General features: G+C 44.2%; 1 protein-coding gene across 5 annotated transcripts in view; it reads left to right on the top strand.

Annotated features, from left to right (window-relative positions):
* LOC138582666 (protocadherin gamma-C3-like) overlaps positions 1-26565 on the top strand; it is a 1158828-nt gene that overhangs the window by 129883 nt on the left and 1002380 nt on the right. The window contains exon 1 of one of the 5 annotated variants that reach the window (XM_069654176.1): positions 1325-3850. The exons of 3 other annotated variants lie outside the window; for them this stretch is intronic. In XM_069654176.1, the coding sequence (XP_069510277.1) occupies positions 1433-3850 (2418 nt within the window). In that variant the 5' untranslated portion in view covers positions 1325-1432. Of the gene's footprint in view, positions 1-1324; positions 3851-22539; positions 24961-26565 lie in introns of those variants that run through there. One more of the 5 variants, XM_069654188.1, reaches the window with a different exon arrangement.

The following is a 26565-nucleotide window of genomic DNA, read 5'->3' as shown; positions in this document are numbered from 1 at the left end:
TGTATATTGGGTCCCCGCCACCTCTGGGGAGCCGGGACAATCCCCCCAGCCAGTGGGCCCAGTGCTTTTTGTTAGGCACGGACAGATCTCGGAGCAGTACCTGCTCCCACATTCCGGCGGCCATCTTGGAGTCCCTTTCTGTGACTTTTTGCTGGCGTTGGTTATGAAAGACCCGAGTTCTAATGTTGCACACATGTCGTGCTAATGGGGAACTTGCTCTCTTCCTCGGCTTTATCCTGCGTCATGCCTAGGAGCACTCGGAAACAATGTGACCAGGTCATCCGGTTCTGCATTAAAATGCTGCTCTGCCTAGAAGCGCAGAGTGGACACCCAGGTTGGGTGTTGCATTACAAAATCCCCCTTAGGCCATCTGCATGTTATCAATGGGAAGGCTTTGACATCGAAAGGCGGAACGACAATTAAATCAATACAGTTGAAAGCATAATAGACATTTCAAGAACAAAACATTATAGTACCACCTCTCTCTTCGCCCCAGTAGCCGATGGTGGAAAGCCTTAAAATGACCTTGAAGAAAGGGCATGTGTTATGACTGTTCCTTATTCCTCTTTGCCTCTGTGCTTAGTCCAGTGCACAAAAACCTAATCAAATTAGCTCCAGAAAATGAATGTCAAATCAATTTGTTACCAAGGGGATGGGTCCTATTGTATGGCGCACGGTGCTGGCATATGTTACATATACTGTTAAAAAAACTGTATAAACGGTTGTTATAAACTTTGAAATGGAGAAAACATTAGCCGTTTGATTATTATTTCTGACGTGTTCGGTAATGTCGGTTAGAAAGCTGACACCGTGTGAAAAGAAAGGACATACAGGGCGCAGCGGGGGAGGAGGAATAGGTGGGCTTTTTTTTATGGGAGACGACTTTAAAACCAGACAAGGCAGATACCACAGTAAGATATGTCCGGGTGTTGGGGGTCTTGAAGTATTAAGCAATTTAGAAATCCACATCACCTTGTGTAGATGTTGTATTCCAACTCTAACCAGAACATCACCCCCACTCCCACCCCCACAGTGGGATAGCGTGTATGTGTATACTTCGCATAACCATTGAAACTTCTGGGACATGCTGATTCCGATTAGAAACGTCATCCTGTCTGTGTTTATACAAGTAGGGTTTGTTTGGAAAAAATACATTTTTGTATTTCCTTAACATTTTTCGTTGAAGCAGCTGTAGTTCTTATTTGAAACACTGGGTGCCGCTGTTCACCAGCAAGACAGAAATGCAACGCTAGCTTCTGCAGACCACGTGATTCATGTTCCGCACAGAATAATAAGAGACAGCAAGGGAGGTGACTGGAAATCTGGTGTAAACGCCTCATTCCAAGGCGTCTTTCTCTTCAGTGAACATTATCAGCTGAGTATTAAGACAACCCCTCTTTTTTGCCACGAGTTGGATCAATCATCTGCTGCCATGGAACCGACACTGAGAAGAGGCTGCTGCCCCCGGGCCCCTCTGCTGCTCGTTGCTGCAATGCTGGCAGTCTGGGGAGCCGCTTCTGGGCAGCTCCGTTATTCCATTCCCGAGGAAATGAGGAAAGGCTCTTTTGTGGGAAACGTGGCTCTAAATCTGGGCATGGACCCCAAGGAGTTATTAGAAGGGGGAGCCCGCATCGAATCGGGAGGTAGGAAGCAGTATTTTGGACTCAGTTTAAATAACGGGCGTTTATATATAAATGACAGGATTGACAGAGAGGAGCTGTGCGCGCGGGAGTCTCAGTGCCTGTTGCAATTAGAGATCATTATCGAGCGCAAAATGAAAGTGTATTCAGTGGAGATCGAAATCGAAGACATCAATGACAATTCACCCGCATTCTTAAATGATCAGATTGTTTTACAGGTCATTGAGATGAAAACACCAGGTGCCCGCTTTGCTCTCCCTCAAGCGCATGATTTAGATGTGGGTGGGAACTCGATCCAGGGCTATGACCTCAGTCCTAATAAACACTTCACCCTGGAAGTAAAGACCGGGGATGATGGCGAGAAACATGCAGAACTGGTTCTCGAGCAGTCGCTGGACCGGGAAGGACAGGTGGTTCACCAGCTGATCCTCACAGCTGTGGATGGAGGGGACCCAGCCAGGTCAGGAGTGGCGCAGATCCGGGTCACTGTTCTGGATGCTAATGACAACGCCCCGGTCTTTAATCAGTCTGTTTATACAATTAGAGTTTTGGAAAATGTGCCTAAGGGAACTGTAGTGACGACAATCACAGCTACTGACAAAGACCAGGGGACAAATGCAGAATTAACCTACTCCTTTAATAAAATCACTGAAACAGTTTTACAAAAGTTCCAGATTGATTCCAAAACTGGCGAAATATCTGTGGTTAAATCTCCTAACTTTGAAGAATCTGAAAATTATGAATTTGAGGTACAAGCCACTGACGGGGAAAGTTTGTCACGTTGCAAAGTATTGGTACAGGTCATTAATGTGAATGATAATCGCCCTGAAATCTTAATGTCATCTCTACTCAACAAGGTGATGGAGAACACGCCACCGGGCACCGCCATTGCCCTGTTACAGATCTATGACCGAGACTCCGGGGAATATGGAGAGGTTCTGTGCTCCATCCCCGCCCAGCTCCCATTTCAACTCAGGAAGTCGTTTGGAACTTACTACAGTTTGGTAACTGATGGTTCCCTGGACAGGGAGCAGATATCAGAATATACGATCGCCATCACAGCCAAAGACAAGGGGGATCCTCCACTTTCTAAAACCGAAACGATAAGCTTGCAGATATTGGATGAAAATGATAACGCCCCCTTCTTTCAGCTGCCATCAAATATGGTTTACGTTAATGAAAATTTACCTTCTGGAGCTTCCATTTTTAAAATAAGCGCCACAGATCTCGATTCTGATCAGAATGGGAAAATCACTTACTCGATCATTGAAAGTCTCATTGGAGATCAGCCTGTGACCTCCTACGTTTCCATTAACTCGGAATCTGGGATCATCTATACACTACGATTGTTTGACTTTGAAGAATTCAAAGAGTTTCAGGTTCAAGTGAAGGCTCAAGATGGAGGTTCACCAACACTTGCTACCAATGTCAGTCTTGCGTTTGTGATACTGGATCAGAATGACAACACCCCTGAAATATTATACCCCTCAGCCCCCACTGATGGCTCCTATGGGGTGGAGATGGCTCCTCGCTCCTCTGAGCCGGGGTATCTGATCACTAAGGTGGTGGCTGTTGATGGGGACTCTGGGCAGAATGCCTGGCTCTCCTACCAGCTGCTGAGGGCCACGGAGCAGGGCCTGTTTACTGTAGGTCTCCACACTGGAGAAATCAGGACCAGCCGCCCTTTTTTGGAAAAAGACGCCATGAAACAAATGCTTGTGGTGTCAGTGAAGGACAACGGGCAGCCTCCTCTCTCTTCCTCAGTCACCGTCACCATAGTGTTGGCGGACAGCCTCCCCGAAGTCGCTGCTGATTTGGGCACCTTTTCATCATCTCCCAGAGACACGGACTCGGACATCACCTTGTATCTGGTTATCGCTGTTTCTGTGGTTTCCTTCATGTTCCTGTTCTTTGTCATTCTGCTGCTGGTCCTCAGACTCCGTGAATGGAGGGATGCCCAGCTCCTTAAATCATCCGGTGGGAACTTTAATGCCCTTTCCTCCTCCCAGTTTAATGGAATTGATGGGGTCAGAGCTTTCCTTCATGCGTACGCTCCTAATGTGTGTTTAACAAACGATTCAAGAAATAGCCGCTTTTTAGGTTCCAATTACCCTCAGCCCCTTCCGGAAAATATGAGCTCTGAAAAACAAGACTCTGTTCTGGTGGAAGATCTTTTAAATGTCAATAAAGAGGACCAGCCCTTCATCCAGGTAAGATATTTGTTTCAATTGTTTCTAATCACTAACCCAACAAATACATTATCAGCGCATTATGCAAATTACACAGATTATATTGCTTATGTGCTTGTGTCAGTTTTACTCCAGAAGAAAATGTGTTTTGTAACAACAAACAAAAACATCCCTACACTACTGCGTGATATCGCAGGATAAGCCTTTCACACATAAGTAATATGTGTTTAAACAATTAGCTATGGGACAGTTAATTAGTAGGCTGTTTTTTGGTTCTGTTGCATAGCAAAATTAATAATCTGCTGAGGCGACTGGTGACATTTTATCGTTGTACATATCTTATAAATGTTTTTTTTCCCATTAGTTGTCCTGTCTCCTTATCAATAGATGTGAAAACGAGTTTGAAAACGAAGCGTTGCATTTAGGTTTAGAGACATATTCTGGGGTTTCAAATTCACATTGGATAAGCAGGAGTTAAATGTGGCTCCTGGGTATCCCTCATTAACCATTGACCAGGAGCTACGACTGGGGAACGAGGAGCCAGTACATGGCATTCCCCAAACCCAACTTCCACATAAGATGCAAATAATGTGTCCATTATTTATTACCCTTAAAGCTTTAAAGTCTAAAAGAGGTGCCCTAATGTTTATTTATAGATTGTCACAAACACACAAAGTTAAGTGCACATAGTTGAGTTTGTTCAGCATCTGTTGCTTTGGGGAGCCAAAGGTAGCTCCTGGTAGGTGTTGGTGTGAAGCTAACCAGGCTCTACTAGGCTAGAAGCAGGAACTAAATAGCTCCCAGCTCCCCTCAATTTTGAACCCTGATATTGTAGTATTGGTTATCAGATTACATTACAAAAGCAAGTGTCTCATTGCCAAATGGAGGTTACTATTTTGGATCTTTATACCCCCATTGTCATTGTCTGAAGCATTTTTGACTTCTGTCCTTTGGCCATAAAGGCATTTTGTCCAATAGGATATGTGCATGCCGGGTGTAATATATTACCTTAAATTGTTCTTGGTGAGTGTTAAATGGTTGTAGTGATGGTGTAAACTCACTGCAGATTGACTGGCATGCGTGGGTTTATCCTCAAGCTGTCACTGTCATCCAGTGTTCTTTTGGCACCAGAGCTGGCGATCCTCCATAAACCTTCTGGTTGTCGCAGTGTCACAGATTTTGACCGCGTTATGGGACCATTCACAACTGGCCTACCTAATAACTAGGAATTGGATATCTGTAGCGTGGGTCCGCACTCTTTTCTTCCTGATGCATATGAGGCAACATGCCCCTGATGAGTGCAGTGTGGGGCATGTGATGTGATAGGGCTGTGGGTGAGCAGAATTTGAGGCAGTCTTCGGTGAGAAAATTGTGCATTTTAGGAGTAAATGTTAAATGTGTCTGTTTTAAATGTCGCTATTTAACTCTTGATAACATTGAATTCATGCCCACTTTTTCTCCTGCCCAATTCTTGCTGATGATAGTCATGTTTGGCTATCACTGCACGCCGATAAACCCTATACATTCCCAAATGAGGGCGCACTGGCACTAAAGAATATGATATGGTACTTACAAGGTTGAGCAATATATCACCCATTCCACCTATCCCAGAGGGCTGGGGGGCCATGGATCACACGTGGCATTGCACACGTGACTTGCAGTGTGCACTTTATACATGTTAACATTACTCGTATTTATCAATTGCGCCGCATGACACAAGTGGCTTCTTAACACTAGTTAGTGAGAAACGCTGTAACCTATGAAACCATGTGTGACCGATACTTTTTCTATGGCACACATGAATAGGTACAGTGCAAAGTGAGCCTAATTACGAAAAATAAAGCAGGCTGAGGTGAAGTAATCTGTCCAGGATCACATCATGTGATCACGTGGAGGAAGCTGGTGTTTGAGACGGATAACACATATCTGCTAAATGATCAAACAGCAGTCTCTATATTAAATAGGCACTTCCTCGCCTACATTCCTGGCGAATAAGTGGAGCCGACCGATTTTAACAAAGATAACATTTTACATTGTAAATCCTGAAAGGAGGTTTGCCAGTTTGAATTGTGGCCCCAGAGAGGCACTACACGCCCGCAGAGGCTGGAAGCAGCACGGCCCAACTGAAGCTCAGTGATAATGCGTCCAGCCGGCAAGAGCGGAAAGCAAGCCTCCCAGTTGGCACCAGTGCTGCTCAGTACCAGATGGTACATCACTACATAGGAAATAGATGCACATGCCTGGAAACTCAGGACCAGACATTCCCTGTGACTACGGAAGTTCAGCACATGCGTGGGCCAGGTTGTCTCTAGAAGAATCACTTGTGGCACGAATACAGCCAGCAGCAGACTTGTGGGGATCTCTTACATGTTTGGGCACACACACGGCAGCATTCCACATGTTTTCACTTGTCTGCAGTGTCTAATACCTTCAAAAAAGGTGTCACAAAAAGCGAGGCACGACATACTAACAGACCAGGTTCCGAAAACGGATTTCAGGTAATGCCTGAAAAAGTGAAAGGTATTTCATCATGTTGACTGAACACAGAGTGCAATCAGATCCTCAACATTGATGTCCCCGTGCTACAGAGCTTGTCTGCGATCGTTGCAAAGGTGTGTTTCATGGAGAGAGTGCCAGTGACTTTTCTAACCACACCGCTGAGTTCTACTGTCAAAATCAACATGGATGACTTCCTTGAATTGAGTGAACTCACATTGTCTGAAATGGGCATCCATATAACAGCCTGCCACCGATGTGCTTGCTTCAGAAGCAGTACATGTATTGGGTTAATGCACCAGAAACCCAAACTGCAAAGCATGTCCCCGGTATACTAAGGTGGATCTCAGGGCTGCTAGGTACTATGTGGTGGGCGAGGCAGGCTGCAGCTAGGCCAAGGAGAAAGACATGTCGCCCGTGTTTATCAGCAGCAACATGCATCATTGCCGCCTGAGGTGCGGGGCACGGAGGTGCCCAAAGATGACAAGGGGAGCATTCCCTTGCGCCCCCTCTTTTTGCTCCTGGACCTTTCACTCGCAATGTCGTGAACTTCAGGTGCTGTGCCGCAGCGCCCTAAAAGGGCATAACGCCCACCTCTGAGCACCTGACAGTCCTTCTTAACAGTCCCCAGGGCTTTAAGTGTGGTAAGAAATTGAGGGGGGCCCTCGTTTGGGGCGTGGCTTGCATGATGGTCGTGGCCTGAAAAGTACACAAACCATAGTAAGGTACGCAATCAAATATATAAATGTATGTAAGCATTTATATGTGTGTATGCGTACCTTACTATGGTTTGTGCACTTTTCAAGACTTCTTTTTAAACACAGAAATATGTAACATATTTCTATGTTTATAAAAGATGGCTTGAAAAGTACACAATTCAATCCATCTTTTATAAAGCTTTGCCGACGGACAAAGCCTGAGGTGTATTTGTCCGTCGGCAAAGCTTTATAAAAGATGGCTTGTATTGTGTACTTTTCAAGCCATCTTTAATAAAATAAATATAGAAATATGTCACTCAGCCCACAGGTTCGCCGAGGGTCAAAGACGCCACGGTGACCTGGGGAGGGTGAAACAAAAGGACAGTAACTTCCTCTGGTGACCCCTCGCGCGAGGGGTCACAGAGTAAGTTACACTGACAGACTGAAGTATTAGTCAACCACAGTGACGCTGCGGCTGGCCGGCACTTCTGCCAGCTTGCCTGACTCAATGGAGGGCGCATCTACCGTCACGACTGCGGCCGTGGCGGGATAATGTGTCCTGCCGTGATGTGGTGGAACCGGGGTCCCTGGCTTTGGCCTGGCTCAGCCCCACTTTTTGGAGTGGGGCTGAGCCAGGGCAGCTGGCCCCGGCTCACTTAAAGCACTGAGTCCTTCCCTATTGGTCAGCAGGGACAGCAAAACTGTTGAGGGAAACTTGGGAGAGAGGCGATCTATGTCACGTGAGCACGAGTGAAGTCTGCTGCAGGCCACCAACATGGCCAGCAAAGAAGTGGGAGTGGCTGCTTGCTCTATCTTCTGCTCGTTTGGCTGGATGCGCCATGCAATTTCTGGGTAGCTCCCTGTATGTGCCTTTTGCTTGGCATCATGAAATAATTGTACTGTGGCACCACCAAAGACTGCACACCCCTAGATGCACCATCGGGGCCCCTGCAATAGAGCTGCCCACCACCTCTGCGTGTATTATGTGTTCATTCACAGACCTTTGTAAAACATACTGCCACTCGAGCTGGAGTCAGCTGTCTTTTCAGTCGGTTATCTGATGGCATCTTTATTACTGATAATGGATGCCAGCTCTTGAATAGGACTACAAAGATGAGGCAGAAAAATAGCTCGGTGCATTTCCCTCTCACTGCTGGATTAAGCCTGGGTCATAGACAGGAAGGCTCGCTTCTCGTTTTATGCACTCTTAATTTCAATAGTTGTTCACACATCTTTTTGCCATGGTTCCCTATTTTCAGCCTGTTTTAGCTTGACGGTTTTTAATGCAACTTGCTTTTGTTGTCACTAGTACATTCACTATTACATGTTCCCCAGCCCCAAGATGGCATCGCCATGGGGACCAGTTGCTCTTTCAAACTATTGCTTCATTCTATCTACCTTGCCTTCATCCTTCCGTGCAGCGTTCATTGCTCCCTTCCTTTGCCACTTCCTTCCCACCTCCTTCTATCCTTAAATTTTCTCTGTGTTTTCCTTTTCTAAAGCTCTCGTTTTTCCTTACCTTTTTTCCTTGTCTGTCTTTTTCCATGTCTCTCTTCCCTCGTTCCCAATTTCTCCCTTCTATCCCTATCTCATTCACTTCCTTCACTCCCTTGCATACTTTCACCCTCGAGTTTCTTCCTTCTCTTTCTTCCTGCCTGTCACCCTTGTCTCCCTTTCTCCATCTTCCCTTCCTTACCTTTCTTACTTCTCTTCATTGCATGCCTTCACACCTGTGTTTCCACCTTTCCTCTCTTCCTCCCTTTCCCCATGTCTCCCTTTCTCCTTGTCTCTCTTCTATCCCTGTGTGCATGTCTCTCATACCTCCTTTTCTCACTCTCTTCTTTCCCTCCCTTGCGTGCATTCACTCTCGCATTTCTTCCTTCCTTCCCTCCCTCATTAGCCCTTTTCTTCATTTCCTTTTTGTTTTGGGTCCTGATTGCTTGCCCTTGAGAGTTAGTGACAGTGACTGATTTGAAACTGTTAGCACTTGCAAGCAAGCATTGGCAAAGCCAACAGTTTTGCCTTTGCTTAACGGAAGTACTTTGACAGCACGTGCCTAGGGTAGGGAAGACATTATACTTAGATAAAGGTGTTCTTTTCCCCAAATGTCTGTTTGAGTTGGTGAACAAGTGCTCAGTGCCATCACCGCGTAGATTTTATGTCTCTGTGAAGTGTAATCAGAATTGTGGTTTACAAAGAGTGCATGAAAACTGGATGTAGCATACATTGCCAAGCTTTTTCTGTGCCTATATTTTGAAATGGCACGACTTTCAGTAGTCCTCTTTTGCCTCATTAATGAAATCCAATAAATCACGTGTGAGCACCACACTAGCTAGTTGGTGTTTGCTGCCTTTGCACATAGGACCCCTTCTCACTGGTGACCGATAAGTGCCCGTCGCACTTTCGTATGGTGATTTCGTCCCACCATATACTTACAATACACATGAACCAGTGAGAGTTGATTATTTGTGGGGCTTGTGTATCTGTTTTAGGTCCACATGCTATGTACAGTCTGCGATCTCTTGAGTGGTCCAGAATGTCACAAGTTGTTTTCTTCAAAGCAAAAGTTAGGCATTGACAGATGTGCACTTGTCACAGTGTCCCTCCCCTATGTGTACAAGAACCCAACATGCACCTACAAGTTGCTGCCTCTCAGAGAACATTATTATTAAATGTGAACTTTGAAACACCTTAATGTTATTGGGGTAATTGCATTTTTACTAAGTAATTTCACTGCATTGCACTCTCATTTGTCAACAATGTGTAGTTTATATGCGTCAAAGTAACACAACTTGAAAGCTGCACCTTTTGTTTTACAATGTATCTTAACATAACACCATCGAGCTGGCTATGTATTGTGCATATCATACAATATGTTCCATGGCTGTTTCGCGGTGGAGAAGGATGATTGAACATGGCCAGTGATGACTTGACAGCCAGAGCAATGGCAGGCCAGATATTCAGGACTCAGGGAGCGGTCAGTGGCATTACATTATAAGCTGTGTTCATTCCCTGCCTAGGTCCATATCACTATTATCAGGCAGAATGCAGCCCTGGTGTGCTAGTTTTGGTTTAAAAAAAGGCAACATTTAGGCAAATGGTCATTCGCTGTTTGGCACACTTTGCAGGGCGCTGTTGTTCTGCTGGAACACTTACCTGGACCCTGAAAGTGCGGGATGCTGGGTAAGAGTGCGGTTGGCAGTGAAGAGCCAGTAATGCTGGAAGGGGCAGGTGATCAGGGGTGATTGAGTGCTATTGAGGTGATCAGGGGTGATTGGCGACTTGGAACAGAAGGGGTAGTAACAGTGCACCATGGGAAGATGACGACCATTGTCGATTGGGGGAGCATGCACATAAAATAATGGATTTAGCACTCTGGCCCCTCCCATGCACAAGTGCTGCACGTGTCCTAACCCATTTGCCTGGTTTTTGGCATCTTTAACCCAAATGGCACACTTGGACGGAATCCCAGGTGCTAATATTGAGTGTACTTTGGTGGGCTTCATTCATGGCTTGTTATGACCCTACGACCTCTTGGAGGCCCTCTCAGCGATTTGGCTAGTACTGGCTTAGGCTAGCAGGCTCTGTTTGCCCTCCATCATGGTACACATCGCTATATTAATTTTGACGTCAAGGTTTTTTAAAATGCACCCTTGAGAATAATGGCTGAACTAACTAGGTTCCATGATGGGGGAGGAAATGGGACGCTCAGTTCAGCCTGACCAGAAGCCTTAGGCTTCTGGTCGTGCTACCAGTCCATCCAACAATGGGTGCTGGAGGCATCTTGAAGGCCAGGATTTTGTCTTGTCTGTTGCAGGTGATCGGCCATTGGGGGGTGGAGTCATTGTGGAGGTATGTTTTAAACCAATGTTGCTCTCAATCCAGTCCCTTTTGTTCCCCACCTCACAACCAAATGTGTTCCCTTCTCTTTCTTACCCACTCACCTTGTCTTTTAGGAGCTTGTTTGTTGTGGTCTTGAGTATGTTCAGAGATTGTTCATATCCTGTTTTGATTAGTGTGTGAAGGTTTGTCATCCAGTAACTTCCTAGATCCTCCTTATATTTCCTTGGGGATTGTGGCCTGCAGTGGGCTGGTAACTTGGTCGCCACTTTGCTTCATGGCCCTGACTCTCTCTGTGTTGCCTGGATGACAAAGAGCAGGGCGATGAGTCTAGGCTAGACAAAATAGCCACACTGCCCAGGTCTGCCCACAAATGTGTGTTTATTTGGTTTATGCACAAGATGGGCTTTATGACTGGCACCCAGTATCCCAACAAAAAAGTGGTAAATATGTTAAATATGTTTCTTTATTGCAAGTTTGATATGATGTTTCTGGATATGTTTCATATAAAAGTGGCCTATTCTGCATTTCCAAATCAAACGTGTCCTTGAATTGGTTATTTTGTAAAGCTGCCAATGGCATTGCCCGCTCTCCACAGCCTATGGGGCCTTGGAACTTATCCCTGCTCAAGATCAGTCATGCATTCAATTCTTGGTATTACAGAAGTTAGCAAATACAGATATTAATGTCATATATTGTTAAGAGCTTTTTCTGCTGCATTGGTTGTTAAGTTCTTGTTTTCCCATTGTGTGATGCTTATTGGTGGATAAGGATGCCAGTTTCCATGATAAATAAATGCAACAGAGAGGGGAGGTGTGGTGTAGATGTAAAGCGAGATCGTCCTACCCACTTGACTCCGTTGCTAGATTACGGGACGTGTCTATTTTGCAGGTCACTTCTGTTAGAAGTGTCCTCCTGATGTGCTGGACTGGCCACTCTACCACCATATTCATACTCACATGTGATTAATTGGACCATCATAATCGATTTATTTCTGTGACTTTCAGCAATGAAGGCATGAGAGAAATGCCTTGTGGTCACACTGTGTCTGGATGTGTACAGCTCTGCTACATGCTATCTACCCCAATCATCATCTAAAGGTACCAGTAATTAGTACACGGTGGGCAGGGTGTGGCGACTTCCCAGCCAATCTGAAGGCTTCGAATAGGGACTTTAGCTCATGGTAAAAGCCCTGCTCCGAGCCTCCTTGAAAGCCGGAGGCCACCATCTTCCCCACTGGGAAACAGGTAAGCATGCCCCCGCGCCACCTTTCCCCTCATCCCCCTACGACCCAACTGCAATTTCCACATGCCGCACCCACTCCCCCCTTACCTTGCTCTCCTTTGTCCCTTGCATATTTACTCGGGCTTCTAACTTGCCTGGGGCATTACCTGGCCCAGTAAAGCCCGTGCCCATCAGGGTTTATTTCTTAAATAATACACTTCTCCCCTGTAAAGCACCATTGTTCTCATACACTGCAGCTCCGGCAAAGAAGAAGGAACACAAATTGGAACATGGATGGTACTCCATTTACAAACCTGAAGAGAAGTCAGCATTTCAAAACATTTTTGTTGCAAGGCAACTCGGCATCAGAAGGAAATCCTTGTTCAAGCAAATCACAGAGTTGTAAGCTTCCTATATTCAACAATAGTATTCACACAAATCTGGCGCTTAAACATGATATTACAAGCTTCTTCATAATAAAAAATGAGTTGATCTACATGCTGTATAATTAAAGAAAGAAATCTTCTTATCTGCAGTGAGCGTTTGTCCATGTTTGCCTCGGCGAGGTTTGGCAATTTTTCTGCAATGCATGGGATCGAGCCTAATGCTTGTTAGTACAATGGGGCGGTAAAGGGTTCTCGAGAAATGGCAATCTTACTAGTCATATGTTTGCACATCATGGAAAGAAGTCACTTTTATATGTGGACCGTCTTACCCAATCTCTTTAAACGTTAGCTCCCCACTGAACTCTCTTCTGCCACTCATTACAAATGGTTAGATCAACAAGCACATATTGTACAGTGTATTCCAAACATATTAAATACCTTGTTGGACCAGGACTTTGCCCCCTTTCCAAAAAGGTCTATGTTAATGCCTCTCTTGAAGGAGCCTACTCTCTATCCAGCTGACTTTGGTAGTTTGTTGTCCTAGATTCATAATTTTATTGTGACCAGCCCAAGCTGGATCCTGCCCATATCCTGGAATAGAAATCATCTTGGCTGCCATGCTAGAACAGGAATCCTGGAATAGAAATCATCTTGGCTGCCATGCTAGAACAGGAATCCTGGAATAGAAATCATCTTGGCTGCCATGCTAGAACAGGAATCCTGGAATAGAAATCATCTTGGCTGCCATGCTAGAACAGGAATCCTGGAATAGAAATCATCTTGGCTGCCATGCTAGAACAGGAATCCTGGTATTGCTGGGCCTGTTGGAGATATTTGACTCTGTGAAACATTCTATCGTAATCTACAGACTTGACAATATTAGTTTCAGGGCACACTGCTAACCTGCATAAAGTCGTGCCTCACAGATTGCACACTCGCATGTCTATCGATCTGCTCTTCCAAGAGCACACCCAAATAAGATGTAGCATCCCACAATGCTTGGCACTTAAACCATTCACATGAGGATCTATCCATTGCCCCTTACCGAGCTGCACTCATCATTTGACTGGCAATTCTTTAAAAATGTGGATGATTCACAAATCTTTTTGAACGTTTGTCCCCTTCCAGTTTTGGTTTGCGTAACATCATCAGAAAATGCATCATGGCCTTGTACACCCGGATGCGCAACGGTTAGCCAAAACAACACCCTTCTAAGACAGAGGAGATCAGGCTAGTTTTATTATGCCCAATAATGGACTCTCTTTGGCCACCTGAACTGGTGATCTACACCCTCCACCACTTCATCCTACACTTCAGTAGATGCTGCATGTCGCAAGACATCTTATCAATGGCCTAACAGTACCCTCATGTGGTCATACCTGGTTCCAGTCATCCCCACCAGCTGTGGAAGTGGTTGGTAGTTGACCCAGAGGCCTGGGTCTCTCATGTCTAAAGATTGATAATACAATACGTTCCCTCACAGGGGTCTCCGAAGACTCAAGAATACATCACCCACTGACTGAATGGCATTTCCAGATGCAATCAAGTTACTCCTGTAATACGGTCTTGTCAGTGGCTTCCTGTCGAGAAGTGTGTTCTTTTCAAAATGCGCCTTTGTCTGATGATTACTACAGACTTGGTACATTACACAGCCACAGTAGTGGCTGTGTAGTTATGGTTAAGTTGCTGTTTCCATAGGAAGAGCACTTTTTGGGCAGCCTATAACTCCGCTCCCCCTGGACGAATCCTCACCAAACTTTGTGAAAAAGGTATATGGAGTACTCAGAATTTTTTCCCATAGACTGAATGAGGGAAAAACTTTGCGCACGCCTACAGGTCAAACAGTTGGACCGATTTTCACCAAATTTGCGGCAGGGGCCTGGTCCCGAAAGCGTGCTTTTGTAAATTTGCTGACAATCCGTCCAGTAGTTTCCTTTAAAACGAACAAAAATATGTCTAAAAAAATGAGTGATATCTATGTCCGCTCCGCGGTCACACTTTCCTGTTCGCTCCACGGACAAGACACCGATTGGCCAGGGGGTGGCGTCATGATCGCGGACACGCAACGTCTTCGCCGATTGGCTGCAGCGAGCCGTGATGTGCGTCAGAATGTGTGGATGCGCCCGACATCTTGGATCCAAAGTCAGCGCGGTCGCCACCAGAATCGAAATGCTTTTTAGAAATCTATTTTGATCTCCTACAGTGCTTTGGGAGATTCGGAGAGTAAGAGATGGGTGAAACACTGTACTTGTTTGGACGGCAGGTGTTAATGATGTATTCTCTATGGCCACCTTGTTTGGCATGTTTGTAAATGTAGCAAATGAGGGGTCTAATAAGGGTAGTATTTCCGTTCGTGCTGTCTACAGGTACCTTGAAACTGTTGTAAGGACACGCGTGGTGTTACCCACCATTACAATTGCATACATGTCGTTATTACATTATTTTTTCCTATGGGTGTGCTATTGATTAGTATGCCGCCATGGGTGTGACATGCTGCGGTTGTTGTGGCCAGGGCCTAGAGTCTTGGATGCATGGCCGAAGGCCATACTTCCAAGACTCTAGGCCCTGGCCACAACCACTGCAGCATGCCACAGCCATGGATACACCTGTAGTATTGATTATCGATTAGATAGTTGTGGGGAGTATGTACAGTCTTGGGTGCATCGCTGGTACCCAGGAACAAAGTTATAAGCACTGAAACATCGTATTGCAGCAATGCATACACCCGTACTATAGCTTAGCAGTCAGATGGTTCTGGTGAGGGTGTACAGCCTTGGGTGCATGGCCATGCACCCAGAAACAACCTTATAAGTAGTGGCGTTATAAGCCAATGTACACCCATACATTCAAATATTTATGGACCTAAATCCACATCTCTAGGTCCTGCCCACACCCACTGCAGCATATTAGACAGGCATGTTAGTGGCTGCGTTGTTATGGTGAAGTTGCTGTTTGCATAGGGACAGCACTTTTTGGGTGCCTTATAACTGTGCTCCACTTGAACGCTTCCTCACCAAAGTTTGGAAAAAAAAATATATCAGACACTCTGAATTTCTTTGGACAGTTTGGTGATGTTTAGTGCAGGGGGGAAGTTATAAGGCGGGGGGGTTCTCAAAACGTCTCTTTTCCCCTTAGACTGAATGGGGGAAAAAGTTTGTGCCCATGACCATGTGGCGCTTTCCCTGATTGCTTGAGGAACAGCGTTAAGTACGTTACCTTTCTTCGGCGCTCCCCCTATCTTTTAAGTTCATGCTCACTGTACCATTATGAATTAGTGTGTGTGGGTTAAAATGTTTTTGGAATAATATTGCCGTCAGACTGGCATCCTAAGTTTTGAAAACTAAGGCCACCATCTGCACTCTTTGCTGGGAACAGCGATTCTGGAGGTGTATGTGTATGCGGTTCTCATAATTGAATTTCAATATGTTGATGTAAAGTAAGAATGTATTTGGCTTCTGAGTGAAGGTCACATGAGTTGCTTTTTTGGTTGGACGCTCAATACGCCTGCGCATCCGAGTGAACTTATAAGGGGCAATTGTTTTTTGACCTTGAGCGAAGGGGAAACATTTGAAGAAATTCACGGAATGAAAGGGTCGAAAAAAATAGCAATTGATAAGGTTATGTTTTAAAAAGTTTGTAAGGGACATGCAATATCAGTCCACAAACACTCTTCGATGCGAACACATTGGTGTCTGACTTGCAGAAAAACAATGGAGGCAGTAAATAATTACTTTTGCCCACTCTACAGCGACCCGCACCTTATTTTTACATTACCGAAAATCTAATTGTGCCAATATAACTGACGTATTATCTTTCCGCACTGTTACATTTTTCCCGCAATATTGTAAAGTGCACTGGTTCCACATTTGTAGACTATGACTACACTCATCCTTTCTTAGCATTAATCGTTTTGTTTGAAACGTTATGTTTGCCCACATAGCTTTGTGTATCAGTTTGCACGTTATTTCGGTTTTCTTTGAAATCACGAGACGTAATATTTTTTTATTTGTACATTCATTTTCATTTCATAACTGCATTATCGTTTCCTGTGTAGTTGGCATTTTTTTTTCTCTTACGGTGCATGCAGATTCTCAGCGTTTGTAGCCTGTTACTACAGTTACACATGATCATTAGTAACATTTCAGTAAAATGTCATGTTTGACCACTTACATTTCTGTATTACTTTGCGCATTTTTAGTGTCTTTTTTGAATTTTTTTGGTAGAGGTTGGTTACTGACGCGTATTTTCTGTTACGTTGCCCGCATAGTTACATCTTGCCATATTGTCCATGCCATGGTTTCCAGATGCCGAGTGAGGGCTTTTTCGGCCGGCAAATACAACTGCTCGTGAGCGGTAGCCTGTCCATAACAATTATGTGGGATGACACCCTAAGGCCGCTCTGTCCATACGCTGAACTCGCTATTCGGAGCAACATTACATCATTTATGGTGCTGTATGCTCATGGTCATGGCACCTTCTTGGAAATCACTGTGTACACAAAGCGGCTGCTTTAACCAAGAACCGAAACAACCAACGTGTTCCTCTTCTTTAACATTTGCAATGTCGCCCTTACAACCATTGTTATCATTGCATTGAAAATGGGATTACTCCGATGGTCTCTGACAGTTGTTAAATAAACCTACTTTATGAACTCTAAAATGTTCACATTTTCTTTTACAGTCCAGTCAATTATTTCGAAATGTAAGTTATTAGGTTGTACGTCGCTGTATGTTTATTTACAGGTCCTGCGTCACGTACTTGTGCTTTTTGCAGCCTACCATGGAAAGGGAAGAGGGGCTATGTATAAAATAACAGCTTTCCCTTTCTATGGTGGCCATCTTGAAAAAATATTTTCTTTTGTAATCCGACCCGCCAAACAGCTTATAACAAGTAATCCTCTTTTTTAGTAGCAAACATTAGTGCTTTTCAACTTTAGACTATTACTGGCAAAGATTATTACGTCTATGTATTTTAGTGAGAAATATGCAGTACTTGAAGTGTATGCACATTTAAAAAAAAATAATGTTTTTTACACCGTGAAAGGTTGTTATTAACGCTTTATTAACTTAGTTTACGGGTGACTTTATTTATTTGTACGGCAGGTAATAAGGCAATTTGCAAAAGGCAATGAGCAAAGAGGCAACAAACGGTAATTTGGGTCGGTACATGTTTCGGCGACAAATTTTGTACGTTTGTTATTTACAAGGTAGCGGCACTGTTTCTCATGCTTCTTCATCACAGCAATGCTACTGTTTCTTAGGGAGGAAGGATGCCTTTAGCTGATGTCACTTTCAGATAAATACAACTTTAGCTAAACATATATAATGTGTAGTGCATTGGTAATCGCTGCATACCAATACGTGTTGGCGTTCTGTAAGGGAAATGTCGAAGGTGCACGTACCTACATCAATATAAAATCTATTTCCACACTGTCCAAGAGGCATGGATCTTACTGTTAAGTGTGTACTGATTCTGGAACATCGCTGCATACCAATACGTGTTGGCGTTGTGTAAGGGAAATGTTGAAGGTGAACGTTCCTACATCAATACCAAATGTATTTCCACACTGTCCACGAGGCATAGATCTTTCTGTTAAGTGTGTGCTGATTCTGGGACATGCTACCGTACTGTACGCCCGCATATTGTCATGTGGCTTCTTTGCAAGGTCATGTCATCTTTGATGTCCTGGTTGTTAGTCTTAGCAATGCACGTAGGTGGAGGGAGTTATGGTTGCTTAGCTTACCATAATTAGTGAATGTGAAGTGTTTTTCGGTTTTACTGTGCAGTATACCGTCCCTTTAACAAAGTTTTTTTGACTGAATATACATAAATATATGTGGCAGTGAACAAAAACAAAAGGGCTAAACCTGTGATGCTGTCAGTGATGTCATCAACGACATTTGTGATGCCATCTTTCTTGTCCTGGAGTTTAGTGTTAGCAGTGCAGAGTGCTGATGGCAGGTGTGGGTGCATAGCCAACCATAACTGGAGAATTTCAGGGGTTTTTCGGTTTTACTTTGAACCATAATGGCACGTTTGAAAAAGTTTTTTAGTGGAAGGTTTTTGGTAGTGCAGCGTAACCATAATGTCCCGTTAACAAAGTTTATTTTTGAGTGAATCTTCCTTTATTCATACCTTTGCTGAATATGTCCTCAACATATGCCAGTGCTGAGCTGCCATGAGACTGCTAGCAGTCCAGCGGTTCATTTGCTCATGTACTGGTGGTCAGGCATTCTCACGAGGCACCTCTTACAAATCGAGCAGCAAAGGGCCACTTCACTTTCCAAAAGTAACTTAAGACTTGATATTTCATCTAATAGCACACTCAAGTTATTGATTTCCCTTCACACATATTTAGCACCAAACGATCACTGATGGCAGAAGCTCGCTCTAGTACAGGGGACTGCATTCTGCGGCTCTCCATGTGTTTTGGAGTACGACTCCCATGATCCCTCACCATTGACTGTGCTGGCTAAGGCTAATTAATGGGAGACCGCTGCTCTAGAAACATGCAGCAACATACCAGAATAGCCATTTTAAGTCACAATGTGTGCTATTCAATAAATACCAATTATTCCCTTTGATGGAAACATTTGAAATGCCTGCAGTTTTGTTCTTTAGCTAAAATGTATCTTTTCCTGGTTAACATTAACGTGTCCAAGTCTTGAAAGCGGTACCTGGCGATCACTTGTATTTTTGTTGATCTTGTATGGAAAAATGAGAGGATCTTGTTTTTACCCCCTCGCCAGGTAATGGAGATCTATCATATATCCATGGGTGTTATATTCAAGTACATGCGAATAATTAGTAGCACATATAAGTCATGTACACATCCCCGTGTGTGCCCCATCCTCTGCAGATTATCCCTGGCACATTAGGGCGACAAAATGTTGCCATTAGCCGAAAACCAACCATTGAAATTCACTCTTGGAAGAATGCTTGACAAACAATAAACATCCACCAAGTTGTATAACACCTGTTATTTTTCGTTTTTACTTTTTTTATTCTCTTTATTTATACATTTTCCATAAAGCACATCTCAGCCATAGGAACTGAATTCAATAAGCAATGCAAGAGACACTGTGGTATCATTCACGACAGAAATACCCTAAGCAAGATATAAATACATCCTAGCAATATAATAAAATGATAAACAAACACCTGTTATTTGAGGTTGGGGTGGGACACAGTTTGCCCTCCCACAGGCTCCAGAGTGAAGGAAAACACATCTTTTTTTGGAGGAGTCCAAGGTATGTTTACCCAACAGTTGCCTCTGTGGACGCCATTCAGTGAGCTCTGCATGTAGTAGGACGTGTTCTAAGCACTCTCAATGTACAACTGGAAGGCCCCACCTTGGACTGAAAATCTTTTTTCCCCGCACCGTTTTTTAACAATGCTTTTCATATAGGTATCCTCATCAATTGTATCGGAGCAGTGGTGGAAATGGAAAAATATTGGTGGGGGATCCCACAAGGGCCATGGTAGGGGCAGAGTTTGGTGGAGGGTGCCCGAGGAGGCGGGATTTAGGAGGCGGGCTGGCAGTTGACCTCCGATCAAAGGAAATGTCCTAAATAATAGCTTTTTCTTTCATGCTTCTCTTCCAAACTATATATCAATTCCACTTGATGGCACTGGTGAGGAGTTACTTCACTCTGCGGATAATAGTTTTGACCAGTTTTGCTGAGTAAATAGTCTTTAAAATGCACAATTTGCATCCCATTTTATAAAAAAAACTTCCCCATTGGGTACTATTTAAACAGGGTGATTTCTGTTCGCCATAAGCACCGTTTTCTTTTCGTTGAACCCCACAAGGCACAGCTCCTGCGGCTTCCTTCTTAAAGCAGTTTGGTGGCTGCACCGAGTGAGATAGTTCCAATGTTAATAGGGGTATTTATTTATTCATGCAATGTTTGTCGGATACCTGTATATTTATTTATTTATTGTTTGTCGGATACAGGTATTCGACAAACATTGCATAAATAAATAATCTGGGTCCATATATCCGACAAATGTTGCATAAATAAATAAATAAACCCGGTCGTGGCTGAGGAGCGGGTCGTGGCTGAGGACTGTAACTTCCTCTGGTGACCCCTTGCACGGGGTCACCAGAGGAAGTTACAGTTTGCTCGCGGGCGCTTTCTTTTTTTCCCCCAGCGCTGACTCTGGCTGGATCTCGAGATCCGGCTACACATCTGGTGCCGGCTCTCGGATCCGGCGAGAGCCGGCACAATCACCAGCGCTGTATTGGAGAATGCAGACCTGCAGCACACAACACAAAGAGTGTAGGCAGTTATTTTCTCTGAAAAGTCCCAGTTTATGTTAAGTGTCAAAAGTGACCTTCTGAATTGCAAATATTGTGTACATTATTCATTCCAACCATCAATTTTAGAAGCAGAGTGTTAAGTAGTTATTAAAATTAGGAGACACAAGTGTGCTGTGGTTTGTAAGCATTAATAGGTATGTTGTGCGTTGGTAATTTCAAATTTTACAGTTACTTGCAATGTGATTAAGGCAGTGGCACTTTGTGTTGCGTTGTGTAATACATTCCTCGTGCCACGTAGCCTCTCGTCTAGACTGTAGAGGTGCTGGTGTAGTGGTGGCCTTAGTGGATGGCTGGTTACGTCTTGCCACCTTCTGCCACCATAAATTAGGGGGCAGAAATGCCTTAGGACGGGAAGCATTTACAACTCAAGCAAACTGCTAATCCTCACTGCTAAACTATACTCTCAATATCCACCTTGATTAGTCAGTAGCATTGCATAGAGCATAGTCTGCAGACCAGAAGATTGTAAATGGAAATAAATTCCCACCGCTGTAAAAAGTAACACTATCCAACGTGTGGCCTAAAGGCAGGTTTGTTCACGCTGATCATTGAAGAATACGAGAGTTTACCGAATGGCCATGTTATCCTGCGGATATTTCTGGACTCAGCTGCAAATACGTAATGTATGGGGAATAATGCTACTGGATTTGGGAATAAAAGATTCTGAACTAAAGATTCTGGACTCTAATCCGGGTGTAGCTACTTGCGTGACTGCGGCCAGCTTTATATCCATATTTTCACTCTCCTAATCTGTCACACCTGGCAACACTCAGAAACAGCCTGAACACAACATTAAGTTCTATACTAAAAAGCTTGGCCTTTCTGTTCAACCCAGAAGTGTTATATTGGGATCGGCGGTATTGCATGACGCTGTTCTGGTTTATGTTATCCTTTAGGCACAAGCGCTTTACTCTCTAAAGAGCACTACACGTGTTCCGTATAATCTATAAAAAGAAGCAGACGTGCTTCACCTAATCTTTAATTGTTTTAAATGTACTTGAAATTTCAGCATATTTCTGATGCTTCGGGTGACATTCATGCTCGAACAAAGGGCTCCGCGTGAAAAGAAAGACGGGCGTGCAACACATTTAAAGGGATGTTCACATAAAACAATCTCACGCTTTGCAGTGTTTACTCTCATGACAGTGATGCCTAGAAGGGGGATTTTTTGCTCATAGAAGACGCACTTTATACCCAGACAATGTATGAATTCCCCAAAAATACCTCTGGATTAATGATATCGAAGCATTAGGAAACGTAATGGGGTTTACCCATCAGCTGTAGTATGTGTATTACAACTCCAACCGGAAGACCAACCTACCCCCTCAACATTCGAGTGCCATGTTTTTATTTTAAAGAATGCATTTTCATAAAGCACACAGCGAGTGTTTGTACACTTCTCATAGACACCCGATTGTGTGGTAAACACTTGTTCCAATAAGAAACCATCTCCTTTTCTTTCTTGTGTACAAGGTAAGATTTCGGAACGCGTTTTGACTGCAAATCACTTATTGGTTTGAGCACATGTAATTATTAGATTGGACGCTGAGCGCCGCTGTCCACCAACCAGAGAAAGAAATGTAACACTACCGTTGATCTAACAGACCACGTGATACGAATTCGGTGCAGACTAATTGCAGAAAACAATAGGAATCTCGAATAAGTCCGCGGCTGCTTTTAGATGGTTGCAGACTGCAGTCATTTTCATTAGCAAAGATATACGCGCAGTCAGTGCATAGAAGCATATATCTGCCAGCCATGAAACAGAGAGGCTGCTGCCCCCGGGCTCCTCTGCTGCTCGTCGCTGCAATGCTGGCAGTCTGGGGAGCCGCTTCTGGGCAGCTCCGTTATTCCATTTCCGAGGAAATGAAGAAAGGCTCTTTTGTGGGAAACGTGGCTCTGGATCTGGGGATGGAACCCCGGGAGTTATCAGACGGGGGAACCCGCATCGAATCGGGAGGTAGGAAGCAGTATTTTGCACTCGGCTCTAACGGCCGTTTATATATAAATGACAGGATTGACAGAGAGGAGCTGTGCGCGCGGGAGTCTCAGTGCCTGTTGCATTTAGAGATCATTTTAGAGCGCAAAATGAAAGTGTATTCAGTGGAGATCGAAATCCAAGACATCAATGACAATTCACCCACGTTCTTGACTGATCAGATTATGTTACAAGTGCTTGAAAACAGAGCGCTTGGTGCGCGCTTTGCCCTCCTAGAAGCTCATGATTTAGATGTGGGAATTAACTCAATCCAGGGCTACGACCTCCCTCCCAATAAACACTTCACCCTGGAAGTAAAGACCGGGGCTGATGGGGTGAAATGTCCAGAACTGGTTCTTGAGCAGTCACTGGACCGGGAAGAACAGGACACTCACCAGCTGACCCTCACAGCTGTGGATGGAGGGGACCCGGCCAGGTCAGGCACAGCACAGATCCGGGTCACTGTTCTGGATGCTAATGACAACGCCCCGGTCTTTAATCAGTCCGTTTACAAAATAAGTATTTTGGAAAATGTATCAAAGGGAACTGTAGTGACAACAATCACGGCTACTGACAAAGACCAGGGAGCAAATGCTGAATTAACCTACTCCTTCAGGAAAATTACAGAAAAGATTTTACAAACGTTTCAAGTGGATCCTAATACTGGGGAAATATCCGTGATTAAATCTCTAAACTTTGAAGAATCTGAAAATTATGAATTTGAGATCCAGGCCACTGACGGGGAAAGTTTATCACGTTGCAAAGTTTTGGTAGAGGTCATTAATGTAAATGATAATCGCCCTGAAATCTTAATCTCATCTCTACTCAACAAGGTGATGGAGAACACGCCACCGGGCACCGCCATTGCCCTTTTACAGATCTATGACCGAGACTCCGGGGAATATGGAGAGGTTGTGTGCTCCATCCCCGCCCAGCTCCCATTTCAACTCAGGAAGTCGTTTGGAACTTACTACAATTTGGTAACTGATGGTTCCCTGGACAGGGAGCAGGTATCAGAATATACGATCGCCATCACAGCCAAAGACAAGGGGGATCCTCCACTTTCTAAAACCGAAACGATAAGCTTGCAGATATTGGATGAAAATGACAACGCCCCTGTCTTTCAGCTACCATCAAATATAGCTTATGTGATGGAAAATATACCTTCCGGAACTTCTATTTTTAAAATAAGCGCTACCGATCTAGATTCTGATCAGAATGGGAAAATCACTTACTCGATCATTGAAAGTCTCATTGGAGATCAGCCTGTGACCTCCTATGTCTCCATTAACTCGGAATCTGGGATCATCTATGCACTCCGATTGTTTGATTTTGAAGAATTCAGAGAGTTTCAGGTTCAAGTGAAGGCTCAAGATGGAGGTTCACCAACACTTGCCACCAATGTCAGTCTTGCGTTTGTGATAGTGGATCAGAATGACAACACCCCTGAAATATTATACCCCTCAGCCCCCACTGATGGCTCCTATGGGGTGGAGATGGCTCCTCGCTCCTCTGAGCCGGGGTATCTGATCACTAAGGTGGTGGCTGTTGATGGAGACTCTGGGCAGAATGCCTGGCTCTCCTACCAGCTGCTGAGGGCCACAGACCAGGGCTTGTTTACTGTAGGTCTCCACAATGGAGAAATCAGGACAGACCGCCCTATTATGGAGAAAGACGCAATTAAACACTACCTGGTGGTGTCAGTGAGAGACAATGGACAGACTCCTCTCTCTTCCTCTGTAACAGTCACCATAGTGTTTGGGGACAAACTCCCAGAAGTGGTCGCTGATTTGGACAACCTTCCATCATCTCTCGCAGACTCTGACTCAGACATCACCTTGTATCTGGTCATCGCTGTTTCTGTTGTTTCCTTTATGTTCCTGTTCTTTGTCATTCTGCTGCTGGTCCTCAGACTTCGTGAATGGAGGGAGGCCCAGCTCCTTAAATCATCTGGTGGGAACTTCAGTGCACTTCCCACATCCCATTTTGTCGGAATTGATGGAGTCAGAGCCTTCCTTCAGACTTATGCTCCTAATGTGTGTTTAACAAACGATTCAAGAAATAGTCACTTCACAGGATCCAATTACTCGCAGCCCCTCCCCGAAAATATGAGCTCCGAAAAACAAGGATCTGTTCTGGTGGAAGATCTTTTAAATGTCGAGAAAGAGGACCAGCCCTTCATCCAGGTAAGATGTTCATGTTGAATAATTCTATTTGAATTCAAGATTATTGACATGACATGCACTACCAGGAATGTACCTATCAGAATATGAAACAGAACCCCACAGAACGCGCTTTGTTTAATATAAGAGATCATGCACACATATTGAACTGCTAGCATGTTCTTGGTTGAAATCCATTGCAAGATAATTCGTTCATGGTGACAGTACATGTGATCATTTTCAAAAGTATTGTGTTTGTTTATGGCAAGGTATGTGTGTTAATGATTGGTAAACTTCAAGTCATCGATGACATTGCGAATAAGACAGACCATTGTGTGTGTAGATGTGTAAAAAAAACCTCTCACTAGTGGAAACTGAATGAAAAGACAAACAAATGCTCCTTTTTTATATCACAACTGAACAGAGACCTCCACCCTTTACAGAATCGGTGCCATAGTTATGAACATACCTGCTGCCAATAAGTGTATTGTAATGTTCTCTCAATCCTGAATTATTTTATGTGATATTACCATGCACGTGAGATATTTGATAAAACCCATATAAGACCACTTAATGTTAATGGTGGATTACTCTTCTGAACAATATAGCAATAGTGGTTACTATTGAACATGTTAATGGCACTCATAGCTTTGATTTTGATGATGGACCTGAAATGTCTGTCAATCAGAAAGAACACAGCTGTCTGGCGCAATAACTTAACTTACTGTGCTATCCTACCAACAATGATGCTGTTTTTCTTTCACAAATTGAATGGCTTAGTATACTTTATGTTATCCTTGCAACTCTATGTGTATGGTTTTTTATCACATTTGATTTGCCACCTCCTTCCATCTAGATGAAGTACCCTTTATGCCACCTGGCATCTCTCTTCTGGGACACACCATGTGTATTTCTTTCCTATTGTATTGCTTATCAATGTTTCTGTTAAGATGCCCTCTATTCAGGACGATGCAAACAGTGGTTCACTGTTGAATACATAGGCCTACAGTGTTCTTTAGGGTTCACTGAATTTCTTGCAGGCGGCTACTTGATAGGTAGGAACCGTGCGAGTCATCTATCTGAGCCCTCATTCGCTATTGCTTATATGTGTCTACAAATCTCCCAGCTAGAAACGGAGAGAAAAAACACAGCCTTGTGGCTTATTAAGTCGCTTCACTTTCCAGGATTGTATCCACTGGTTGGTCATGCGCATTTCTTTTACCAGCGAGCAACTTCCTAGCGCTCAGGTAACGCGGGAGGCCATTTCCAAAGTGACTCCGTATTATCTCCTGCCCTCTGGACTATTTATGAAAGCTGAACATCTGGACATGTTTGTATTTTGCTTAATAAGAAATGTGTGTGAGCAACGGGACCATCGGCTTCAGATTATTCCTGTTACCTTGTGCTAAATGCTGGCAGCTGAGTGCCCTCAGAAGCAGGTGGGCACGCTACTCCTCTCGATGGGTCTGGCAGCGATGCCGCCACTGTGCTGGAGTTTCATGGCAGAGTCACCCAGGAGAGCAGCGGAGACTCCCCGTGGAATAGCCATTCCAGGAGCAATCGCCCTGTTTACTTTGCAAGATTGCCGTGCTGTGAATGCACATGTTCTTATCATAACCGTGGCTCTAA

The sequence above is a fragment of the Ambystoma mexicanum genome, chromosome 3q (genome assembly GCF_040938575.1).
Source record: "Ambystoma mexicanum isolate Mex_15411 chromosome 3q, UKY_AmexF1_1, whole genome shotgun sequence".
Classification (NCBI taxonomy): domain Eukaryota; kingdom Metazoa; phylum Chordata; class Amphibia; order Caudata; family Ambystomatidae; genus Ambystoma; species Ambystoma mexicanum.
This window is presented reverse-complemented; position numbering and strand designations above follow the sequence as displayed.